The sequence below is a fragment of the Aquila chrysaetos genome, chromosome Z, assembly GCF_900496995.4.
Source record: "Aquila chrysaetos chrysaetos chromosome Z, bAquChr1.4, whole genome shotgun sequence".
NCBI classification, from domain to species: Eukaryota; Metazoa; Chordata; class Aves; order Accipitriformes; family Accipitridae; genus Aquila; species Aquila chrysaetos.
Window position 1 is genome coordinate 73,291,859 of NC_044030.1, and position 26,815 is coordinate 73,318,673.

Genomic DNA, 26,815 nt, shown 5'->3' on the forward strand with positions numbered 1-26,815 from the left:
ATTTGCAATGTACAATTGCAACTTCTTTTGGTCCTAGAACAGTTTGCAGCAGTTTTAAAATCTCTGGTTCATATTTGATAGGGGTTCCTTGAGGGGATAACAATCCACACTCTTTCCAAATGGCTCTATGTGCGTGTACCACTCCAAACACATATTTGGAGACTGTGTATATGTTTCCCTTTTTATCTCTGGATAGCTGCAAACCTCAAGTTAGAGCTATGATCTCTGCTTTCTGAGCAGAGGTATTGAGTGGCAATGCTTGTGTTTCAACCTCCTCTTGTAGGGTTACCATGGCGTACCCAGCTTTCTGTTCTCCATTCACCATGAAGGTACTTCCACCTGTAAAAAGTTCAATTTCTGGATTGATTAATGGTGCATCTTTCAAATCAGGTTGGCTAGGGTATACCTGTTCCATAACCTGCAGGCAGTCATGTTCCAGTTCCCCTTTCTCATCCACCCACATTAAAGTGGCAGAATTAAAGGTGGAAGACATTTTTAAAGTGACATCGTCCCGTTTGAGCAGCACCACCTGGTATTGGGCTAACCTGCTAGGACAGATCCAATGACGACCCTTTTGTTCAAGCACAGTTATCACTGCATGTGGTATAAAAACTGTGACAGGCTGCCACAAGGTTAATTTCCAGTCTTCCTTAACTAACACCACCACTGCAGCTACAGATCTCAAACAAGCAGGCCATCCTTTGCTTATCTTGATTAGCTGCTTGGAGAAGTAAGCTAGTGGTCTTTTCCAGCCTCCCAGAGTTTGAGCCAGGACTCTCAATGCTACTTGTTGCCTCTCATGCCCATATTTTAGTGGAATCAAATCCTTTCCAGCACTCTGGTGTCCATTCCAAAATTTCTCTGGGCCCTTTCATAGCCACATATAATGGTTTGGCAATCAGGTTAAAATTTGGTATCCAGAGTCTACATCATTCCAGCCATTCCCCCAAATCCTTGTAGTTCTCTTTTAGGTTGGGGAGGGTGGGGGGGAGGGTGGGGGTGGGGGGTGGTGTAGCTATCCAACAAAGCTTTCCGCTCCTAGTTTTCTTCTTCCTTGAGATATCTTAAATCCTAAGTAAGAGTGGTTTGTATCATTTGAGCTTTCTTCTGAGATACCCGATATCCAGCCAGTTCCCCAAAACTCAGGGAATCTATAGTTGCGGTTTTACATTCTTGTTCAGTCTTTGCCCCAAGTAGGATGTCACCTACATACTGTAGCAAAGTAATGGAAGGATTCTTAGCTTGCCAATTTTCCAATTCCTTGGCAAGTACGTTACCAAACAGTGTCGGGCTATTCTTGAATCCTTGTGGCACACAATCCAGCAGAATTGTATTTTCCTCCCTGTGGTAGGACTCTCCCACTCAAAGGTGAATATCTTCTGGCTTTCTTCTTCCAAGGGGATACAAAAGAAGGTATCTTTTAGGTCTAGCACTGTAAAATATACAACATTTTTGTGTATTGCTGACAACAAAGTGTAAGGATTTGAGACGACTGGATGTACATCAACTGTAATTTTATTAATTTCTCTCAAGTCTTGTACCAACCAATACTCTTGAGTTCGAGGTTTCTTAACTAGTAAAATGGGGGTGTTACACTCTGACTGACATTCCCGCAGCAGTCCATACTGCACAAAAGTATTAATCAACGGTTCTAAACCCACTCTGGCCTCTAATATCATAGAATCATAGAATCGTTTAGGTTGGAAAAGACCCTTAAGATCATCAAATCCAAATGTCAACCCAACACTACCATGCCTGCTAAACCATGTCCTGAAATGCCTTGTCTGCATGTTTTTTGAACACCTACAGAGATGGTGACACCACCACTTCCCTGAGCAGCCTGTTCCAATGCCTGACAACCCTTTCAGTAAAGAAATTTTTTCTAATATCCAATCTAAACCTCCTCTGGTGCAACTAGAGGCCATTTGCTCTCATCCTATCACTAGTTACTTGACAGAAGAGACCAACCCCCACCTCAGTACGACCCCCTTTCAGATAGTTGTAGAGAGCGATAAGGTCTCCCCTCAGCCTCCTTTTCTCCAGACTAAACAGCCCCAGTTCCCTCAGCCGCTCCTCATAAGACTTGTGCTCCAGGCCCCTCACCAGCTTGGTTGCCCTTCTCTGGACGCGCTCCAGCACCTCCATGTCTTTCCCGTAGTGAGGGTCCCAAAACTGAACACAGCACTCGAGGTGCGGCCTCACCAGTGCCGAGTACAGGGGAACAATCACCTCCCTGCTCCTGCTGGCCACACTATTTCTGATACAGGCCAGGATGCCGTTGGCTTTCTTGGCCACCTGGGCACACTGCTGGCTCATATTCAGCCGGCTGTCGACCAGCACCCCCAGGTCTTTCTCTGCCGGGCAGCTTTCCAGCCACTCTTCCCCAAGCCTGTAGCGCTGCACGGGGTTGTTGTGACCCAAGGGCAGGACCCGGCACTTGACCTTGTTGAACCTCATACAGTTGGCCTCAGCCCATCGATCCAGCCTGTCCGGATCCCTCTGTAGAGCCTTCCTACCCTCGAGCAGATCGACCCTCCCTCCCAACTCGGTGTCATCTGCAAACTTACTGAGGGTGCACTCGATCCCCTCGTCCAGATCATTGATAAAGATATTAAAGAGAACTGGCCCCAAAACCGAGCCCTGGGGAACACCACTTGTGACCGGTCGCCAACTGGATTTAACTCCATTCACCACAACCCTCTGGGCTCATCCATCCAGCCAGTTTTTCACCCAGCAAAGAGTACACTTGTCTAAGCCATGAGCTGCCAGCTTCTCAAGGAGTACAATGTGAGAGACAGTGTCAAAGGCCTTGCTGAAATGCAGGTAGACAACATCCACACCCTTTCCCTCATCCACTAGGTGGGTCACCTGGTCATAGGAGATCAGGTTTTCATAGGGTATTGTTTTTTTCTTATCGTTTGAGCTCCCAATTTTAATTCAATTTTTACCAGAGTAGTGTTCCTGGCTCATCCAGGTTTCTTGGAGGCCCACACCAGGAGTATTACAGCACCCAAAATTTCCCCTGGGATTCTGGTGTCTTCTTGTTTCTTTTCAGTCAATAGACACAACTGAGCTCTCCATGCTGTCTCTTCAGGCATGTGTAGCTGAATAGACTTATCAGAAAATGTTAGCTGTGCTTCCAATTTATGCAATAGGTCTCATCCCAAGAATGGGAGGGGGCATTCTGGCATAGAAATTCATGAGTCAAAGCAGTATTTCCAATTGTACATTCCATAGGTTTTAAAAATGGCCTAAAATCTCATTTTCCCATGACCCCAACAGAGGGCATATACATTTTATTTTAAGGTCCCTTACAAGTAGTTACTACCAAACGGGTTGCTCCACTATCTATCAGGAAATCAGTAACTTTGCTCCCCATCTTTACAGGAACGATGGGATTGGCTGGGGAAATCTTGATATTCTCCCCTAGTCCCCTTCACTCAGTATCAGATGTCCCTAGCATAATTAGGTTAGTATTTGATTCTGGCCCCCCTTTTCCTGAGGATTCAGCAAATAATTTTTCTTTCTGTGGGTATTCCTTCCGCATTTTCTCAATAGGACCCCACTGACTGCTTCCAAATCAATAGATCTGAGGTAGTGAACGGGACATGTACAAATACTGGCTGATCCTCCACCCCTATTGCCTGTCTCAAGGGAGGTTGTATGATGGGATGCTGTCTCCTTGTTCTCCCTGAGACTGGGCTAAAATTCTTTCTCCGGTCTTGAGCTGGAAGTGGGCTGGTCTTCATCTTCACTGTCACTACTATCCTGTGATTTCCTTTTCTCATCCCTTCATTCTACATTTACTGGATTCACCTTTGGGACCAACATCTGCACATCTTTAGCTTCCCCACCATCCTTCACACTCTTCCTTTTACATTCTTTTCCAATACAACAATTCTTTTTCTTTCCCTTTCTATTAACACTTTCTGCTAATACATTCCATCAGCATCATCCAAAATCCACATTTTTATGGGTTTCATGATCACATCTTAAGATGAAAAACAAATCAACATACACAACTTCAACTCATTTATCCATCCTTCTACAAAACAACATCAATTGTAAAATAGTATTATAATTCAACGATCCATTCTTTGGCCTTTTTTCTCCATCCTCCAATTCATACATAGGCCATCATTGTGCACAATAAGCTTTTGATTTATCTTTCTTTAGGGGATCCCCTTCAAACTTTTTCCAATTTTTTAAGATGCATCCTAAGGGAGTACACAGGGGTACTTTGGTAGAAGCAGCCCTACCCATATTATACTGACGTCTGACCCCTCATCGGACCAGGATTCCTCTATTTAAACTCTGTTGTGGGCCTTTTCCTGGTGCGTCTTATGCAGAGCAATACCAAGCTACCCTGAAAGCTGCTAACCAATGTCTGACCCCCTGTCAGAATAGGAATCTCTTTCAGAATCTGTTGCAGGCCTTTCTGGGTGCATCTTATGCAGAGCAAGTCTAGACTCTACGCAGACAAAAAAAAGCCGCTACTCACCTCCATAGTCCATTGCCTCCTTTCAAACATCTCGTATTGGCGTTGCACCATTGGGTTGCATGTCGTCCATCTGTAGAGAAGAACCGGTGGATTCACTGATCAAAAGGTCAGTGCACGCTGGAGTCCCTCCCGGCCCTGTCTCCTGTCCGGAACAGCAGGACAATCCAGGCAAGGCTTAAAATGGCCGTCCCACCTGGGTTGCCAGAAACTGTTGTCCCACAAGCGGGCTTCGGTACCTGGTATGCAATGAGCCAATCTTACACACAGGGCCAAGATATTTGTTTATTTCATGTCTGCGCAGAGACGGGTGCCAGCTTTGTGGAGTTACCACCTGGCACCCATCCTTGCACAGACATGAAGTGAACAAATATCTCGCCTCTGTGTGTAAGATTGGCTCATGGCATATTGGGTGCCAAACCCCTCTTGTGGGACAGCAATCCCAGGGGAAATATGGGTTCTCCTGTGCACCAGAGTCAGTACTGGCTTCTTGGCTGTAGCAGACAGTGAAGCACAGTAAAGCTTAACATATGGAGACAGACTGTGCTTTCTTATCAGCATGTTCAGGTTTAGGGGACAGGGAGCTAAAGAGAAGAGGAATGAGCAAGAGCACATTGCTTGTGCTGTGGGCTAAGCCTGGTGCAGATCCAATGCAGCATGGTGGGGAGGACACTGGAGCAGGCTGGAAAGCCAAGCTTGACAGCTACCTGCATCTCTTCACTTGGGCAAGACTAGGAAGAGGTGAAACACAGGACAGCGTAGTTTGGGAGGACTGAGTCAGCCTGTCATTTACTTTTTTTTTTTAAACAGTCAGAAGACCTTGTGCAGTTCTTACTACACGGGCAATCCCAGTGTCTAACTGTCAGCACTGAGGCTGGGACAGTGTGTTTAAGCATACCACAGCTCTGGCTGACAATCATTACCAACCTTGTCTTGCTGCTTTTGCTCATCTCAGGCATGTCCTTAGTGATCCAGCCGAAACAACTGGCTCCTCGGGATGAAAACTGTCACGTAAGGTTAAATCCCATATCTTTAGCTATGAAACTGGAGCAGGATGAGACTGGCTTACCATATCAGACATTAAGAGCTGAGCTTCTAAGCTTAGCAAGATTAGCATCAGCTCTGGATCCAGCACAAGGGGGCTGAGTTTGTCTGGAGCATGAGTTCTTTTCACCTCAAGAAAACTTGCAGAAAATCTGACTCAGTGCAGGGAAGTGATGGTCTTGAAGAAAGATCTGAAACATGTTAGACATCAGTGCTCTGAGACAGATGAGTGACACAGCTACAACTGCAGCAGCCTGGAACTTGCTGTAGAGCAGCAGAAGCTCCCAGTACTTAATCTTGAGAAGTATTTGGAAAAAAATGGTAGGCTAGAATGAGTGTTTTAAGCTACCTCCTCTGGACATGGGTGGAAGCCCTATACATCAACTCATTAAATGTTCCAGTGAACTGGACAAAACCATTTTGATTCTTGTTTGTAGTGGCAGAAATCAGGATATCTTTATGCTTAACACTGCACAGATGTATAGTCTGCTTCTGTTCCTGCTCTGAAAAGCTTTGCAAAATGCAGAAAATGTGTGATATGAAATAATATTGCGCAGATGGAGAGAATACTTGAGTTTATTCTTCTTTCTAGCCACTCAGTTTTCTTTCAAAGACCTGCCTCAGCTTCATTCTCAAGTTCCAAAGTCAACTAGATGAATTAGTGTAGGAGGAAAGTTTCCTGCATTCTCTAATTTAAATAGTCCCATCCACCACTGGGAAAATACCAATTTCGAGAAAATATTTCCATTTTCCAAAACATTTTGAAACTAATCAAAGTGCTTCATTTCAAAATGTCAATGCTTAGTTTCGAATTTCTGTTGTAACTCAGGCTGTCATTTAAATATCACTGTGCAAGGAAATATCAATTTAAAGTAGAATGTTTTGGTCCAAAGTAGCATTTCTGGAGGACGGTTGGTAGCAACTAGAAGGAAACACATACCCTTCAAAGGACAGATAGATCAGTAACAGTCCAAAATTTGATGGTATTGTTGCAAAACTTGGAAAACTTTCAAGAGTCAAAATCATGTTACTCATTTGTCTTAATTTTCTTTAATGCAACAAGGAAATTCTCAGAGACAAAAATGTAAATCTTTTCTTGATCTTCAGTTTCACAGAAATCTGCTAAAGAGTGAACTGTAAGGATGTTTTACAGTTCAAGAACCCTTACTTATTGTTTCTGTAACATATAATGATTAGATTTCACAATAAAATTTGTGTCCTTGTTATTTCTTTTTTCCCTTCCAACATTTCTATTACACAGCATTATGTTAATAACAACTTCTCCAACCTAACAGACAAAACACAGATTTAGATTAAAGCCAGTGGGAAGTTTGCTAACAGCATTGATAAGGACAAGGTGCAGCCTCAGGTTCATTGCCTTTATATTTTTACCTTGTCAGTGTGGTTCAGCTGAGTGTTTGAACAACACCTGATTCAGAAGCTGATAACGCAGGATATGTAGATTCCACCATTCTCTTAAATTCAGGCCATCAAACTGTGAATTCATCAGTGAAAAGCAACTAATGTTGTGACTGGATTTAGATCACTAGAAAAACTTGAGTATTTTCTTATTAGGAAGTAATCAGAAGAGTAAGCCTAGGAATATGATCTATTTCTGCATCTTATTAGAGCATTTATATTATTGTTCTCTGTTTCTCTGTTTTACCTCCCCAGAAATGAAGTCTTTTCTTTTTTGCTCTGAGGTATTCATGCCATATAAATTTCACCTTTCTCATACCATCGATTGTCATTTCTTTTGTTATTGCACTGTATTTTATACACTAGATTCTCCAACTCCTACATACAGTAGGAGAGACAGAGACAAAAGAGTGAATCCTATCCACAGAGAAACTTTTTCATTGAGTGCAAAGGGCCACGAAGCTGTGGGTGGTGTAATTGTATAAATAATTTAAAAAGCAAAGAAAATAAATATACGTGGAATGCAATTGCTGAACATATACTTTCTGTCACAGATGGTTAATATTTTTCTTCAAGGGAATGAAGTTAGTTTTATTCTACCCTCAAGCTGTTAAAAATGCACACAAACACACACAGCAGCGTATGATAGCAATAAAGGATGAAAGTGGTTTCCTGCATTAGCAGTACTAGCTCCAGCTGACTCACCCTACCTATGGTCAGTGTCTTTCTTAGTGCATCATTGTTATATTCTCTGAATTTGTAGTCATTTGAATACACTAAGGGAACAGGTGAAGTTACTATTGGAAAATGTATATGAAAAACAGCTTCAGTATTTGGGGAAACATCTGCTCGCTCTCTTCTCCCTGCTGCTCTCCTAAAGATACAGGGCATGAACCTGGGGCTGCATCCCTGTACTGCGGCAGAAGGGTCCTGCCCTCCTGTGCACAGATACTGGGAGGCTGAATTTGTTGCTGTGTGCAGCTGTTTCTGTGCTCTAATGATGAGCAACAAAGAAAAACCTGCATGTAAAGCCTGGCATATGGAAATTGAAGTTTTTTTCACAAACTGGGAGTCCCGGTGGGTTTTTGGACACACATGAGATGTGGTTCTTTCCTCTTCCGCCCAGTGCAGCCCAGCTGTCACAGCTGAGCAAAGACACTGCACAGCCACATTGTACCAGAATTCCCAAGAGGGGTCCCTTGCTGCCTGGACTTGTCCACACACAGACCCTCTTCAGCGAACCTCAAGCAATTTTCTCTGTGGACACTTGTATTTCAGTCTGGGATAGGCTTGTTCCAGACAAGCAGTTAAAGCAGTCCTCGTTTACTGGGACAGCAGATACAGCTGGTTTAAACAAAGCAGTCCTAAGCACACATTTCACTGCACTGGTTTAAGATCACACCCTGAAACAGGCTTGTTTTCCTGGTGAGGGAATTTCAGTATCTTGGTTACCTCACATTAATTCACCTGTGGGTGCTCATCTCATTTACTCCCTGTGGAGGAGATAGAACACATTGATTGGTTATCACCTCATCACCACAATGCGACATCACAGGGCAGAGAAATCCCCATGGCACCCAGCTGGATGTGCTGCCATCATTATCATAAGACATCTCACAACCACTCTGCATATCACCTTCCACCTTGGGCCCTTTGGATAACTAGTCCAGCTTTAGGAGAAACAGGAGGAGCATGGGATCTACTAGACTGATTCTCATGTGGAAAGTGAATCATCAAATAGCAACAGGAACTTAGGACCATTTGTTATGAAGGATGGTGCCTCTGAGGTCTTCAGTCTCAGACTTCTGCCCAGACTTAAAGAAAAACCAAGGAGACCCCCAAATACATTTTCTTTCTCACACAGTTTATGTAGCACCAGTGTAGAGGCAAAAGAGATTTCTGTGGGGTATGTGTGGAAACCTGTTATTAAATATGGGCATTATATTACACCCCTGCATATCCCATGGACTGATCACCTTTGTGGAGAAAGACACTTCTGAGCAGCTCTCTAACCTTCCATCATTCCAGAGCTGATTTCTCAGAAATCTCTGCACAGGCATTACTTGATGATCCTTTCTCCTATAGCACAGGGCCTCACTACTGCAGAGGGATCGAAAGCTGTGCTGTATCCAATTTACCATGTGGTAAATTGCATAGACACATATTCTTTCTGTGTCAGAATGCTTCCTGTAGTGCATTTTCGGGAGGATTGCTCTTACTGAACGGGTCTTTGCATGACGAGCTTAGCTGCTATGAGATTTGCACTCTGTATCTAAGAGCTAACTTTTGTTCTCAGTCTGACTTTCCATGCCCCACTCCCCTTTCCGCTGTTGCCTATAGTTGGTAAAGTGCATAGTGTTGTTCTGTTAAACAGCTCCTGCACACAGTCTGACTTTGTATTCTGCACATCCATAGGCACTGCCTGATGAGAGGGGGCATTGTGCTGCCAAGAGCTGCTGGTTGGAAAAATATTTCTAATCTTGTATAGTGCTATTGTTGTTCAATATCACTGCTTGATCGGCAAAGCTGTATCCTAACTTCTGCTACAACGTTCAAGGGAAACCTGTGTGTCAGCAAGGTAACCTGGCAATAAATTCTGAACAGCTTAAGAGCTGGTGAGTGGCAGAGTCCTGCACAAGATGCAAAGTTCATCCCCTTCCAAGGAGAAGACACACAGGAAGATTTAGAATAATTCAAAGTTTAAATTTTCCTTTTCAGAGGGGCAGCTTCCATTGAAAATAAGTAAGCTCCTGTCCTTTGCAGTAAGAAGGAAAGCTTATGAACATGAGTGAAGGTAACTGATCCAAATAGCTGGAAACCATAGTAATGAAGCATATGAACTACCCTTGTATTTCACTGACAGCCAACTGCTGCAGCAGGAAAAATCATCCCAGGGTGTTGTAGGACAAAAAGAGTTCAGAAGGGCCCCCAGGATAGAGGGGCATAGGACCATGAGAGGTCTCCTGTTTCGTTCTTCCTGAGTATTACAGGCAACCATGGAAGAAAACTTCAGTGTGATGACACCAACCTTCCTTGGGTACCAGGTGGGACTGGCTACCAAGAGTCCAGCTCTGCCTTGTCAGCATCACAGGTGATAGACACAAAGTCAATCCTTTGAAAGAAAGGGAACTGTTATACACATTATATTGTGTTCAGAAGAGCCCTTCTACTTGCTCTCACTTGTCTGTAGAAGAAAACTCCCTCAGATCAGTTTCAACATTAAGCTGTTGGTGAATATCTTTGACTATTTTCACAGAGCTGTTTTATGTGCAGTGTCTACCTGCAAGGTCACTAGAATATGGTGGACACACCCTCATGCTGCATTACAGTACTGACAATCCCCAGCTCTCAGATTGCCATCAGTGGAGCTGAAAGTGTTTTACTAGGAAGGGGTTACATCTGCATAGCTGATAAGAAAACTGAGCTATAGAGAAGTGACTTTCCGAAGGCCCCTCAGCCATGCAGGGTCAGAACTACTCAGTAGAGTCCAGATCTCTGGGGTCTTCTATGTCTGGGTGGTGCCTCAGCCCCATCTGTGCCACAGGAGTGGTTCTAGGCATCGCAAAGGCCACCTCTGAATGTTTCTTATTTTGCAGTGGGTTTCCCATCCTTAGCATAGATGAACTCAAAGCAAAGCAGGCACCAGAAAGTGTGAGTTATAAGCATTTGGGTTAATACAAGCATTTGGCTGTAGCTTAGTGGAAGGGTTCTACTGCCTGAAAAGTTGTCACAACAGTGCTTCAGTTCATTATCCTGATCCTATGCCTGTTCCTTTTTCTGTCTTGTTACTTCTTTAAAACTGTGTAACTATTTTGTTAATAACCCCTCAAATCTGCTTTTCAGCAAAGGCAGAAAAGGCTAGACAAGACCATTATCTGTTAAAAAACCAAACAGCTCAAATTATCCCTAGGTCATTTTGCTAGCAAGAATGGAGGAAACAAGCCACAGAAAAGAAGGATGGATCAGAAAGGGAGTGTGCTGGAGAATGATACCTCATTTTACTAACATCCAGATAGCCATCTCAGTGCTGGCAAGACATTCAAATTCAATTCTTAAGACTTGTGTGGTACACATGTCTGATGACTGTGGTAGGAGTAAGCAAGAGCCTGTTCTAACACTTGTGTGTCATCTGCAGAAAAGTCACATCAACACTCATTATCAAAGCTAGTTAAGCTGGGTACCTAAATTAATGGCCTGGCTATCCAAAACCATTTCTTTAGATGCCTAAATATAATTTAATTTCACCCACCTCCATTGGAACATATAACTCATCATATCTGTCCATAGTCAGATCTCTGGGTACAAATTGAACTCAAAAACAAAAAGAAAAAAACTCAAAAGTTTTCTTAATGCAGCAATACAAATATCTTATTTACTTTGTGGTAGATTATGGATGTGCAACTGCTAGCTACACAGTGCAATGAAAATTAAATCTTTGCCCGATGGGCTTAGATGGAATTTGCAGGAAGCAACATAAATAAAATGTATTATTCATTTCTTCCTTGCTTATTTGCTGTTAAGGACATGAGAGTTTGCTGTTGAAGTGGCTTATGATTTCAGAGCACAATAAAAATTAAATCAATGGCCAATACGTTGAACATGTTAAAACAATTCTTTATGCTATAAAACTTTATTTCCTATGGTGCCTTTCATACCAACTATATCCCAACAGGTTATGCATACTGAAAAAATACAATTACAGAGGTAAATAATAAATAGGAAAGGGAGAGTGCAATTAAAGAGACACTGGCAAGGGGAAAAACATGACTAATATACTAATAGAGCAAATATTTCTCTTAGCTTTGTAAAAGGATATTGGTGCATAACGATTAACTTGGTGGGATCCTGTTGGAAGTGGTAAAAAACCCAGCATAATCCATTTTCAAAGCCCACAATCAGCAGCAGTTTATCAACTGCTGCACTGGAGGAGATGCTAATGTTTAAAGGGCACCAACTCAGGCCCATAAAAGCTAATGGAAGTCTTTTGCTTTCACTGTGTATTGGATCAGGCTTGAGTGTACTTATTCAACCAATAATATACATCTTTTTTTTTCATCTAGATCTCTACATCAAAAGAACAAAACCCCCAAAGGCCTTTTTCAACAATGACAACAAATCACCAAAGGAAGAGAAAAACTCTTTTAACTCTGCAAACTTGATGCCTTTCTAGCACTTTTTACTCAGGTGTCATTTCATGAGATACTTGGAAGAAAATGTGTTTTCAAACTGTAAAATAAACTCAGTGGGGGAAAAAATGGAAATTATTAGGTTCTTCTGAAATGCAAAATGCAGTAACTGAGGTAGTTGACTAATTGACATATTACTTCCATTAGGCAACTTTTATTTCTGATCTGGAAGTTCAAGTCCTCCACATACAATGGAAAAGAACAATGTGTTATAGTGGAAAACAACAACAACAAAAACTTGCACAGAGAGAGACCAGAGCAGAATAAAAACAAGAGGTAAAAATACTATCCTTAAACTAACATATTTCAGCTTCAAAGTCTACTTTACAAAGGCTTGGGAGAGACTGTTTTCTATCTGACAGAACAAGTATGTTTACAGATACTTAAAAGAAAATTACAATAATATAGCCTCATTTCTTTTTGAATGTGTTATGCTGGTTTCACAGATAATCAATAATGGTTTTCAAACACTTACAAATGTATTAGATTTAAATAGGAAATGCTTAAGGAAGAGGCATTTTTTATAAAAAAAGGAAGAGATACTATCTTACAGGACTGGATTAAACAATTTAAGAAAATGATGGCTGAGAGAACTATTTCTGTCTATGATTATATTCTGATAGTAAAAATGAGGGAAAGAAAAAAGTTATTTAAAATAAAGGGCACTGCCGACTTAAAAAAAATGGTTGCAAACAGCATCAGAGCAAATTTAATCTGAAAATCAGAACATTAGAAATCAGCAAAGAAGTAAATGTCTGAGCAAGTCATGCAACAGGACTAATCATAGGGCAAGAATAAAGTAGTTTCCAGACACAGTTGGACTGAGTCTAGGTGATATGGTGTCCCACAGGAGGCCAGACCTACTGTGCAGGAAAGCCCCTGCCTGCCATTGTCCCACCTTCCTAGAATACTGCTGAACTAACTAGCTCACTTGGGTCTATTCAAAACCTTCCCAACTTCAAGAGAAACTTCTTTCCACTCCTGTCTCAACCATCTTTCACAAGCTCTTTTCTTCCTTCAGTTTCCTGAATTTCCTTCTGCTGTCCCAGATTTTACTCCTTTTTAACTTGAGGGTCAATATCTAAACCACTTCCTCTACTGCTTTCTTATCACCACACAGCAAATCTCCCCTCAGTACACACTGTGCAGCCAAAGTATCTAGTGCCTCTTTCACCCCAAGCCTGCTAGAAAGTCTCCTCGGAGACATGGCGTAAGTAGAAGTATGAAGTCAAAGAACTCCAGATTTTGGCAACAGCTGCTGAGAATGTGCTGAAAATATAGAAGTATTTTCATTCTCCAGAGGGAAGATAACATTGTGATGCACTTGGAGAAAAAAGGGAGCACTAAAAATTTTGTTACCAACAAGGAAGATAAACTTTGTTAGTCTATTTTATTTTAACGCTGCAATAGCCATAAAAGTTCTTGGGCAGTTATTTTGGATTATCTGGATTTATCTGGTTATCTGGGTTTACACAGCCACCTGCCCCTCAAAAAGAGACTGTGATTTCAGATAAACATTATCTCAAGAAGACAACCCTCACTCTTCATTTGAACTTTACCAAAGGCTCTGCCAGGCAGGGCTGTGAAAACACAGAGGTTTCCCCTCCCACTAAAACATGCTACTCTAAATAATTTTTATATTATTTTCTGAAGCTCTAACTGAGGAGATACTTGACAGGACAACCATTCCAAAGGATGTAATAGTCAAGACTCTGAACATAATCTTCTTCCTAATCCAAATCTGGTTCCCGCAGTCTCTTTTCTACATCTCTATATAAACTTGTACCACGTAGATACCGTAACGGGTCTTAAAGTGTATCACCATGTAGAGCAAATGCAGTAACCTTGTTCCTAGGCCTTGATATTGGTTCTGGTAGTCTTTAGCCTAACATGGAAAGGCATAATCAGGTCCAGTGTCTAAGTAAAGCTGGACAAATTCAGTGTGGAGAAACCCACATATTTTTAACAATGAGAGTAATCAGTTAACAGAACAACACATCTAGTGTCATAGTGTATTTTGCAGTCTTTCACTGAAAGTTGGGTATCTTTCTAGAAACTATGCTACTCTGGGCAAACAAACACTCCACTCAACAGCTCTAGAGACCTTTCTGAATACACGCGTTAGCAACTGTACAACCTGTATCTCTGATCTGCATTGTAAAGGATGTCAGATAAAATGTTCTTATGGTTCTTTGCATTTATTACAAAAAAAATAAACAAACAAACAAACAAAAAACCAAATAAAAAACTTACTAAGCCATTTCTTGAGCAGTATTCCTACTGCAAAAATAACAAAATTAATCTCTTCACTGTAAATGTAGTTTATCAACATTTAGAGCAACCCAATTTAGCTGCCTAGGTACCACAGAAAGGGAATTCCAGGGCACTGCGCTAGCTGTAGAGTCAGTAATTGCAACAGCTTTTAGCTCATGCATTCGGCACTGTTGTCTGTCTTGAAGCACGAGCAGCAGCTCTTGGCTACAGGTACATCACAAAAAGATACTGATACTCAGGCAACTAAATCTCCATATCCTCAGTGGAAGAGTTAATATGCAGATCTTTCTACCCTAAGCAGAGTAACTTGTATGCATGTGGGGATCTCTGTATTACATCTTACATATATTAGAGAGGGAAGAGTTGGAAGTTTGAAAGCAAAAGCCTTCCTTACAAAGGCAGTCCCCCAAAAGAAACAAAAAACCCCAAACACCATTAATAACAAGATGTGAGCAGCTTTGAAAAGAACTCTTGTGTTGTGAGCTGTGCAGAATTGCGTTACAGCCTGAGAAGCACCAGCTCCTAAGCTGGTTTGTTCGTTCATGTCCCCTGTGGTCCAGTTAGACATTTACAACTTGCTTGACTTGGATCCTTGAAGAAAGTCCAGCTTGTAACAATACATTCCCACTGAAATCTAGGTTAATAAACGTGATTTGGAATATTAAGCTTACTATGCAGTACTATCTCAAGCATCAGCATACAGATGAATAAAGCATTTATATTAGTAAACCCCTTTATTTTAAAGACGATAAACTTTTGTAGCTGAAAGAAGTGCCAGCTGAGCAGAATGACTGCAATCACTGGCTTTGTGAGACATCTAGTGGAAAAAAAGGCTATTGTCGTGGATATTCAGTTACTCAGACACTAATCCAAGGAGACAGCTAATCCTACAAACACAACATTAAGCAGAACTGTTGTGAGAAACACAATACTTACACCTGAGTGCCTGGGAGAAAAGTCACCTGCTACTTTGAGTGTGTTTCCCAGAGTGCAAACTCTTTCTGCTCTTCCATGGCAGTCTGGCAGCACAGGTGCAGTAAAAGAGGCATTCCCTCCGCTAACTGTGATGTTGCATGTTGTTACATGGTAAAACCAGTGGTGAAGGTAGAGCAGCCCAGATACCAGCATGGGCTGACAACTTCAGCATGTTACCAGGGTCTTGTACAACCCATACTCTGCTCCCACCTTTTCCTCTTTGTTCCCGTTGCTACTCCTCCTGGCCATAAGAATGGAAGTAAGCTACAGTGGGTCACGCTATAGATTTTCCCAGTTCGGCATTCCTCTCCAGAAACAGCCCCTGAGAGTTACAGGCCTTCCCAGAGGACCTTCCCAGCCTGCAGCAGTTTCTGGCTCAGAAAATCCTCTGCCAGAAACGTTACCTTTGTGTCAAACAGCATTTTCTTCCATTTAAGTAATTAAACATATTTTTTAATCCATGCTAACTTTTGGCATTCACAAACCTATGCCAATGTTTTCCATACTTCAGTGCCTATGGTGAAATACCTCCTTTTGACTTCAAGTCTGGCACTACTTTGTTCCACTTAATGCCTCCCAGTTCTGGTATTATTATGAAAAAGAGTGGACCCTTTTTCTATATAACTTCTCTGTATTGCTCACAGTTTTATAGCCATCCATTCTGTTCCACCCTCTAATGTATCTTTTTTGCAGGGAGCAGGACCCTTGCCTGTTTAGTTGATCCTTGAACAGATGCTGTTGCAAGTCTTTGCTCATCTTTGCCCCCTTAGAAATATCTTCTTTTTTTAGTTCTGCTATGTCCTCTCAGTGATAGGAGTTCTGAACTGGAAACAGTGGTCAGGATACACTCACACCATTGATTTCTGTAGTAGCATAATGGAATTTCCTTTTTTGCTTACTTTTTCTTTCCTAGTAACTCTTACTATTCTATGCTTAACTGCCACTGCAGAGTGAGCTGACATGTTCACAGAAATATGTTATGAATCTCCTTCCTGAGATAACTAGATAACTAGTGCTGAATCCATCACTGTGCCTGTTTTTTTCTCCAAAAGCATCATTTCATGTTTGGCAGCACTAGATTTCACTAGGTATTTTATCCTCCAGCCTACCAACAGCATGAAATCTTTCTGCAAGGCAAGTAATCCTTCATAGCTGTTCCTTGGGTTTACTGCCCTGAGTAATTTATTACCACATGCTAAATTTGTCATCCCCTTCTCACTCCCTTTTTCTATATCATTAATGAACATATCCAATAGCACAAGTCCTAGGACAGATCCCCAGAGGACTGAAAAACTGACTGTTATTCCTACTCTTTATTTCTACCTGTAACCAGTTATTAATCCCTGAAGGACCTTTAATCTCAATCTGCCATAGACTGGGGCGGGGGGGGGTGGGGGCTTGACACTTTGAGAAATCTTGTCAAAAGTCATTTGGAGATGAGCATGTGCTCACATAATCAAGACCTTCTTCAAAGAGTTCCAACACATTCCTGAGGTGCTATTTTCTTCCTGTAAAGTCACACCCATCCTTCTCCACTATGGCATGTAAATCCATGTCTCTACCAGATATAATTTTTTAACTAACTCAGTTTCTACCAACTTTTCCAATAAGACTTCTTAAGACTCACTAGTCTGTGGTTCCTGTGCTGTGCTCCTCACATGCTTCCCAAATGCCAGATGCACATATCCCATGAAGTATTGTTAATTACCCATCTCCCAAGCACATGCAAATGTAAGCTTCATGTCCATGATGCTAAAATGAATTTGACATGAATGTGAGAGACATAATGAAGGTGAAAAAGTCCTGCCTTTATAGCATCATTCTCATGAAGAAGAAATAACATGAAGGTCATTTTGCAGTGGTGCCACAGAGCCTGGACTGAGCTCTCTCTTCTGTTGTGCTCCTTCATGCCATCCCCCATCCCCAGTGGCTGCCCCAGGCAAGAGCAAACCCACCCTTGGGGGACATAACAATCCAAGAATAGAGGGCCAATGACAACCAGCTTCTACAGCCCTGAGACTAGGCTACATTAAAGATGGGTATTCCTGTCTGAATTCATATTTGCTATGTCTAGTCCTTTTAAGGGCCCCCATCCCTTGTCTCTTAGAAATGACTTACCATTAAATCAATACCACTGGGAACAATCCCAGCTCAGGACAGAAGCCTTTCCCCTGATTTCAGGGAGCTCATAAAACATACATCAGTTTAAACACAGGTAAATGAGAGCAAGGTAAAATCAGAGACACCTGCTTCTGTTCTTGACCTTGCACAATTCTCCTTTCAGTCTTGTATATCCCAGTTCTCCTCTCCCAGTTCTCTTGCCCCTAAGTCTCTCTTCAAACACAATTCTTTTAGAACCAGCTCAGACTTCACTTCTGCAAAATTTCTGAAGTTCCCTAGGGTAGCATATGTGTTGTGATGTTCACTTGTCTTCATGAAATAATAATTGGGGATAGAGCCCTCAATTTTATGTATATTGTTAAGTCAAGTAAATGCAGGCAAATAGTTTATTTCTTTCTTATTTGAACAATATGTCCTTCAAAGATCTTCCTTCCTCCCTTACAAATACAGTTCGTGAAACAGGAGAGTTTACCTAATTTTTAATTATCACTGCACTACCAAGCTTCACTAATAAACACTGATCTGTTAAGATTAAGTAAGAGCACAGCCTGAAATAATAACAGCTTTGTATCATGCTTTGAAGGTTAAAAACATCTGGCTTTGATACACTGCCAGAGAAATTCTGAGACAGTTAACAGAGGCTGCCTTGCCTCCAGTTGTGAAGAATACTTATTTACAGACAGCTAGCAGAAGAGGGGAATAAAGCATGTTACATCTGCCTTCTTACCACCAGTCACAAAAAAAAAAAAAATTTGGCTGAGATGTATTCCAGTAGTTAACAGAGCACTGCTTGTAATAAGAAGAGACCTAAGAGGGTTTTTTAATGCTAGAAGTTACCCACACTACTGCTAGCATAGGGGAATTCAGAACATGCCCTCATACATCAAATCTCTGCTATGTTGTTTATGAGCAGCAATTTGAGATCAGGATTGGATTTGCAGAGGTATGTGAATTGTAAACAGTTTGCAGAAATGGCAACCAAGATTCCAGCATGCTTACTGTAGGCCTGGAGAAGTTTGTGAGGCATTATTGTTCTTTAAACTTAATTACCAGGTACAGTTAAATCCTAGGCCAGATTTTTATCTTACATCATGCAAGGAAGGCTGAATTTGATCTTTTGAAGGCATGTCAGTCAGTTGCTGGGAATATCATATGCATGGTCAGCATCAGATATGCTCAGTTATGCTATTTCAACACTGCTAAAGGAATCTCTGTAATATTTTATGTTCAACCCTGAGATGAATTCAAATAACTACAGCGAGGTCCTTGCCTAGAGCCCCATATAGAGGACACTTCTCACTAATAAAGCTTCAGCAAGAACAGAAAATAAGAGCGCTCTTAGAATGCTTTGGGAGAAACTGAAATGGTTTTATGCACTACTACGTTATCAAAACTTGTAAACTTATAGAGTTTGGAGAAGCAATAATTTGGAGAAGCAACAAGACCCATCTGTACAATATGATCCCTTCAATCACAGCAAGTGCAGGAGTTCAGACTTGGAGTTCATTGAAAGACCACTAAGGAAAGCAGGCCTGTTGCCAGTGGGTTAAGTTGCAAGTGAGAGGTTCCACGTATCGGAAAAGGCTGAACTCCCCACGTTAACATATTACCAGACAAAGCAGCCCAGGAGTAAAAATTCAGATTGAGGTCAACATTTTCAGTGTTCAGTATCCCAAGTTTTAGCGCAACACAAACTTGCAGCAATTTCTAAAGATACGATCTGCCTAAGAAATTCAAATAGGCATTCAGAATTTGGGTTGCACTGAGTACAGCTTTGACCAGATGCACACTCTGCACTTCCCCTCTCTGTAAAAATCTACACAAGTGTGCTGTGGCAAGAATATTCAGTCAATAAATGGGGATTTGTAAGTTTAAAATAGCGCCAACTGAAATAGTAGGCTGGCGTCACGTAAATGTTTTTGCACTTTAAATTCTGATGTCAGGCATTTGGCCACTAACGCGGCCAGCATTTTTTGAAGCCACTTACATAACACAGGATCAGTACCGGCCTTCACAAAGAAATGGAAAACGAGTTTGACAACCGAGAAGAGACGCGTAAGCAGCATCGCGCCCACCCAGCTGTACGACACGGAGCGTGACCACAGCCATCGCGAGGTCCGCCGCGCTCAACTAAGCGAGCAGAAGCGGTTCGAGGTTGGGCTTCCCCTTCGCAGGCCGTGTTGGCAGGGTCCCGCCGTGCGTGAGCGGCCAGCCCCGGGCGCCGGGGCAGCGGCGGCGGCCGGAGGGGGCGCGGTGGCCGCCAGAGGGTGCCGCTGGCCCGCGGTGCCCTCCCCGCCTCGCTCGGCCCTTCGCCGGCCCCGTCTCTTCTCGGCGTTCCCGCTTCCCCCCCCCCCCCCCCCCCCCCCCCCCCCCCCGCCCCGCTCCAGAAAACTCCCTTTCCTGCGCACTTCTACTCAACGGGGAGGATCTGTTTGTGCTGGTTTCAGATGCTAGAGACGTTCCCTCGAAAGACAGAAGTCTGCGTGAAGCGGGAGAAGCCATATGAAGAAGGCAATGCGAGAAAAGTAGAAAGGCAGACCCTGACATAAAACAGTCAAAAAAAGCAACAAGTCCGAGGGCACATCCAGAATGGGGGTGGAGGGGTGAACAAGCACAGCAGCAGTGTAGCCTCGCATGCTGTTTCCTCCGCTCTTATTCTAATAACAGAGACAAAATTAGGAGAAAACCTGAACAGGAGTAGTATTACTAATTCTTGCAGAGGTTAAGTTTTAGGATACCCGTTTTCAGCTACTTGTAAAAATTTTACCCTTTGTTCTCATTTTTCTTACATTCATTAGGAGAGATTATTCCTAAGAATCTGATGAACTGCTGCTGACTATTAGATGGGAGCACTTTCCAGGTATTTTACATGAGGCTGAATAATTTCTGGATGGTTTGGGGTTTACTTCCCGTGGTTGAGACACTTACATTACTGACACAGGCTTTATTTTCATTATAACTTTTTTGAAATGAATGGAATTGTTTCAAATTAAAATGACTTTGTTCACAAAGAAAATCAGGTCTTTAGACCAGAAAAATAGAGTTAAAGGTTATTAGCAGGATTTTGTGTATTCTGTTCTGTTGTTCTGTTTATGGAGTGGTCTGTCTGGGTCATAGAATTATGCCCTCTTATGGTCCAATGTTTTTTAAATGTTATGTTAATATATAACCCTTGCAATTCTCAGGAAAAGATACTGAAATCAGAGCTGAGTAATGCAATGATGTCTTCAGAAGTTCTTAAGGGTTTTTTTGCCACAAGTGAACTTAAAAATTAGTTATTAAAGGTGTCAATTGCCCTATTTACTTCAACAGATTGAGTCTGAAATCTGCTGTCAACACTTGACTTCATGAACTAATTTCAGTGCTGCTGCACTTACCTCACACTACCCGAAGTGCCAGAAGCACTACCTGCCAAAACACCCCAGCTTCACCTTTCTGTCTTTTATGCTCTAGTAACTGCCTTCTAATACAAAAATACCTGGGCTTACTACTACAGTCAGACTAGTCTGGTGAAACATTGTGGAGAACCTACCTTAGATACACTATTTCTGTCAGGGATAGAGCTGAGCAAATTATGAAGGATTATGCTTAATTTGAAAGCCTGCATGTAATCTCACAGCAGTTTATCATACAATTAGGTGCTTCCTAAACTTGTTTCTAATTTAAGAGCTCCAGCCTTCTTATCTTTTGCAGAGATTGAGGTTGTAATAAAGACTGAAAGGAGTGTAAAAGCACCATCCTAAATACATCAGGAATGTCAATAATGCAGTATGTAATTCCTTCAGTTAATATTGGCTTTCACAAACATTTGCAGTACCCATGCAGCTGAAGTCTCTTTGAACAGAGAACAGAAGAAACACCGGATACAGCCTTTGCATGCATTGTCTTTCTCAGCCACACTGCCCACTCCAGTCAGTCTCAATTTTTTCAAATGCCAATTAACAGGTGTGAGAAATGCTAGTTCTTACCCAGAGACCGATGTCTGCATAACAGCGATACTATCTTGGCAATCCAGTCTGCAGCATAAATATCATGGTGTTTGAGCCCTTGGGGCCTGTGGAGTTTACAACTATGCTGTCGAGATCTCTTCGTTGGGATAGTCCTTGAAGTCCTGCCAAGACGTAGGGGACTCTGGTGCTTTCATGTGCTCCCAAACACAGCTCTGGCTCCAGGAGTCAACTCTCTTGTCAGGCTGAGTGATGGTGTGAATCTCAACCCGCGAGCTAAGATTCCAGCGGGGAGTGTGACAGTGCATGCTTACATGATGATGCTAGAGAAGCAGGTGACACTGGCAGATAGCTGCAAGGAATAGTAACTGGGTGGCTTCTTGTTACATATCCTCAGAACTTCACAGGATGGAATTAGAGAGAGAGGAACAGTTATAAAATGAGGTTACAAAATCCGGATGTCCTGATCAATTCGAGACAGTTATAAGGTACCTAACACTGCATGCACAGGCAAGAACAGCATTCAGCACTGGGTCAGGATCTGTTTGCATCATATTTTGACTAATCCAAGGATTAATCACATTGCAAGTCAATGAGCTGTTACACTCTTCCAGGCTCTCCAGAGACTGCCTGGAGAGAAAAGAAGGGGTTGGTATGTCAAAATGGTGACATGAAGAGGTGCAGAGCAAGTATGTTTTCCTTGTAATAAAAAACTACACAGGACCAAAATATTTCAACACAGCTTGGAAAGAAAAACAAGAGTTAGAAGGGCAAAGTTTATCTCGGCCACATCCCAAAAAATTAGAACTGCATCAGTTCCCAATTTGTCCCTCTGCATATACAATAAATGGGAGAGGAAGAGCAGCAGTTTGGAGTCTGAGGTACTTCACTTTTGGTAGTTCTCAGGAATGCCCAAAGCCTTCAAAATTGACACAACTCTTGCAATACATGGCATCACTAACAGGTTTCTGTGCATTACCTGCATTTCTGCTGCTGTTAAGCCATGAATACTGAGATAGCATGCCTGCTTTTCACCTGGGCCAGAATTTAAAGGCAGTTCCAGAGCATTCAAATGGCAGTGTTCATTCTGCAGACAGCTGGGGCTGATTTTGTAGTTATCCTTAAGCTCTACTACCTACTACAAATAAATGAGCTAAAATCTTTCAGATTAACCATGAAAGCTCTGCTGAATGTCAAGTGGTTCTGTCACTGTCTTGGTTTTTAGACTATTTATCCAAGGGTAGCATTGAACCCTGTGACAATATTCGCAGATGCCTGTGTCGGCACCAGCAACTAACTGTGCAGTCCTAGAACGGTGAGGGAAGCTGCTAGACCACTAACCACTTCTGAAAAGCTTTTCTCTTGTGGTTCACCACTAATACAAGGCACAGTATCCAGAGCAGGCAAAAATCAACAGCAGAAACCAAATCTGAGAGATATCATTAATGGACATACTGTTCCTTTCCCTGTGCTGACTTTCAGGAACAAATGCATTTATATAAGTGTTCATTTGAAATAGTTTTTGGAGTAGAAAAGGCTGTTAAGTGTCACCAATCTCTTTTAAGACTATGAAATAAATCCATGTTCAGGGTCAGTTTTGCAATTTACTTGGTACCCTTAACCTCTGATAAAGACTGTTACATTGAAACACTTTCAACATGACTGTCCAGACTGTAATGTTCAATACTGGAAGGTGCTGAACATCCTTCTGTTCACTGAAAGTAGCAAAAATTCACATAAATTACAGGTCCAGAGCCAACATGCTATGTTCCTTGATAAGATTCATTTTGAGCTCAATTATGTAAGATGTTGTATATTTACTGGAAACCTATAGTTAAAACACAGAGTTGATGGTATTCAGTAGCCTGCCAGAGATTCTTGGCCCCTTGTAAAATTGAGCTCCTATGAAAAGCACTTTAAGTGTTGATCTCTTTATAAAAATGGAATAAAGCAAAGCTGAATTCACCTGTCAAAGTGGTTTCTCCATAAAGCATCATGGAAAATTATGCAGTTAAGTTAAGTCTGTGAACAGGAATAGGTGTTGTACTACTCAAGGATAATGAAAGTTAAACCGCAGTTGTGTACAGACACCTTTAAATTCCATTTAAACCTCTAGAAAGACCAGTTTGTGTCTTATCACACTGTTCCTAATGAAACAGTGACATGCTGTCAGACGCAAGATGGAGGGAAACATAGTTAGAGGTTTCCTGCAGAGGAAAAGCAGGCTGGTATTACAACATCCTGCACTTGTAACATTTCAGTTGATGTTCATAGTAAACACATGTAGGCTGGCTGCTAAGCACCAGCTTTTCCCAGTAACTGTCACTCTGTGGGTTACATTTAGGATTCAAATTGAAAGAGTGTCCACAGCACTCTGGGAGGTGGAAGGATGAGTTTACAAGTTAACAGATTTAGCTAAACCAAGATCTTCTGTGAAGTTGTGTGAACAGAAGATTTGGCTTCACAAAAATCCCTGGTAGTGTGGTCCTGGAGTTACAGCGGTGATGCCCACACCGAGAAGCTGCAGTGCTACAAGACAGCACTGCCTCTTCCTGCTGTCACTTGCTCTTGGGCTACTTCTATGCCTGCCCAGCACAGCTCCAGAGCTTGGGTACATCCCAGCCACTAGCTTTGCTTTTACATCTGCAGTCAATAGAAGATTGCACTGTGCTGAAATACATGGAACAGAGCTCCTTCCTGTGGGAAAGATGTATTCAATGTATTCCCTTCCATCTTTAAAGAACTTGATATGGAAAATATTTTCGGGTTTGGTTTTCTTAAAGATGTTTGCAGAGCAATCTGTGCTGGCCCTGAAATTCCTTTTATTTCCTCTTCAGGGTATATACATTTATTAGCACATTATAAGCATTTTCTTGCGTTTCTTCATCTCTACCAGCTTCTGTTCTGCTGTGTTGTGCTAAGTGAAGCATACTGAATACAAATATTTTTAGAGAGGGAAGGCAGAACCAGCAGCCAATTTCCTAGCACAGTATCACTCACGTTTGAGCAACTTATGGACTCAGGTGGCTGTGACCAGCAATCTGCTTTAATCCCATGCCTGTGTGGATCATAATCTTGGGCAGACAACTGCTACTGACACTGTTCACTGTATGATGTGGTGACTCCATCCTGATGGCAGTGGGTAAGTGATACTGCCACCTACAACCACCTGTTCTGCCCACATGGCAGCCTGCTACCGAAGTGGTCTGTACAGACATGGCAGCCACCTTCAAACACAGGACTATGTGCCCTCTGGAACAGGGGCACGTCTGTCTGTCGTTATGCGGTCAGACACACCAGTCTGGGGCTCAGTTCAGACGTCCAGTCTATAATGCAACCCAGACCATTAAAAACACGTGCACCACAAGTTTGGAAATGCAGATGAACAAATTCTCTGCAGCAATGCCTGCAAGGCTGAAGGAGCCACGGCTAATCATTCAGGGTCCTACTTAGGTCTTGTAAATCCTGATTTTCTTCTCAAGCTGTCCTAGGACTTCGGATGCTGCTTTATAAAACATTGTTTAGAATTGCTATGCTCTTGCCTGCCAGGGCAGAGTAAAGCTGTGGTGGGCAGGCACCACTGAGCAAGGTGAAGCTGAGCCACAGGCACACAGCTCCCTGCCTTATGATCCTTCACATATTCCTTCTGCCAAGAGAACTGGAAAAGCTATTTCGTTAGAGACATGGGAGTATTGTGATAGTCTCACCACATCATTCCAGATGTTCCAAAATGTAGGGCAAACTTGTTCTCAACATTAGGGCATGACCCAGAAATGTGTTATTACTTGGCTTCGTGCCTGCTACCATTGGATGCACTGCTGAACCTAAGTGGAAAATTCACATTATTAAAAATATATTCCTATAGAAGAAGTTTGCAGGATTCTCTTTAGTTAGGACTTATATTTCAGAAAAGTGCATACTGTACGACAGTGATTAAATTTTTTTGTCCAGCTTCATTCACCCTGTATCATACTTTCCACCACTCTATTGGAAGGGAAAGGAATATGAAACTACATGAGCTTCCAAAATGAGCAGGTTTTACCTTTAGATACTTCAGGCTGCAGTTCCACCATTCCCAGAGACATGCATGCCGGTTTTCTAGCGCTGGCCATAGATTAGATGTGGATAGGCAGAGGAAAGCTGAAAGCTGAAGGTAAAGAAGAGAGGAGGAGTTGAGGAAATCAGGAAGTTACGTCCGATTATTACTGAAACTGCGCTGTACTCACTGGAGGGAAGCAAAGTATTTGGGGATGTCTTTTATTCAGCAACTGCTCCTGAAGTTTCAAATGCTATGCCTAGCCAAAATCTCTTTTTATCCAGCTGTGGCTGAACCTCTGTAAGACAGTTTTAACCAGGGAGAATCACATTACTGCAATTACAGTGGCTGACGTTACTTCCTCTGTGCAGGTGTGCAAGGTGCTCCTTTGAACCTGTCCAACCCAGCTTGGTCTAAGCCTCAGCTCTCTGGGACACTCCCTTTTCACTTAAAAGCTGGAGAAATCCCAACATTTAACCTTTCCTAAGAGTGAGTTAGGACTAGGATATTTTCTGGACTAGGAATTTGATTCTGAAAACAGCCAAGCAGCTATAGAGTCTGGGATCTTTGTGCCATAACAGCTATTATTGGGCACCACAGAAGAATGGTCAGCTGATGGATGGGTATGAGTTTGCTTTACAGTGCTGTGACAGGGAAGAGTTACATTTTTCTTACCAAGAAAAAAATCGGCCCTAGTGCAACCCTGCAGTTGCCAACACCAGGAAATTCCTTCACTTTCAAAGCCAGATTATGTTTGGCAGTTTCAGAGTGGAGTTGTTCTCCATACCATTTGCTCACTGAGCACATTTCCATGGACAGCTAATGCAGAGCAGGAATGCAACATAAATCACACACTACCTCTATATACAGTATCTTCCCTGCCTAGACCAGCCCTCTGCTGAAATGGATGCCTTGCTGCAGTCAGCCTAAGCAGTTAGCTTATGTTAGAAAAAGTGATCAGGTCAGGAAAACAAACTGGCTGACTACAGAGCTGGCAAAAGCAGCCTAGTCCTCAGCTAGAGACAGGTCTAGACAGGGATGTATGCTTAGAATGCAAGTTTAATCCTTATTAAATAAATAAATAAATAAAATATATATGTATATACATACACACAACAATGGACTGGATTATTTGAGAGAAAAACAGGTAGCACATCCACAGTATAAAAAAAAACCCAAAACCTCCATTCATTTCAGTGAGACTATCAGGCTCTGATTCATTCTGTGCATCCAAAAATAAATATAAATCAGTCCTTTTGTTTGTCTAGTTCTGAATTATTACCGTGTGTGGTCTACTGTCTGTAGTCCTACTGTG

The 26,815-nt window shown here is 42.1% G+C and overlaps 1 protein-coding gene across 1 annotated transcript in view; it reads right to left on the minus strand.

Annotated features, from left to right (window-relative positions):
• Positions 1-10,004: 10,004 nt before the first annotated feature.
• Positions 10,005-26,815, minus strand: part of LOC115337259 (cuticle collagen 2-like) — a 142,101-nt gene continuing 125,290 nt past the window's right edge. The window contains exon 2 of the mRNA XM_030005401.2: positions 10,005-10,073. Within this exon, the coding sequence (XP_029861261.1) occupies positions 10,068-10,073 (6 nt within the window). The 3' untranslated portion in view covers positions 10,005-10,067. The remainder of the gene's footprint in view (positions 10,074-26,815) is intronic.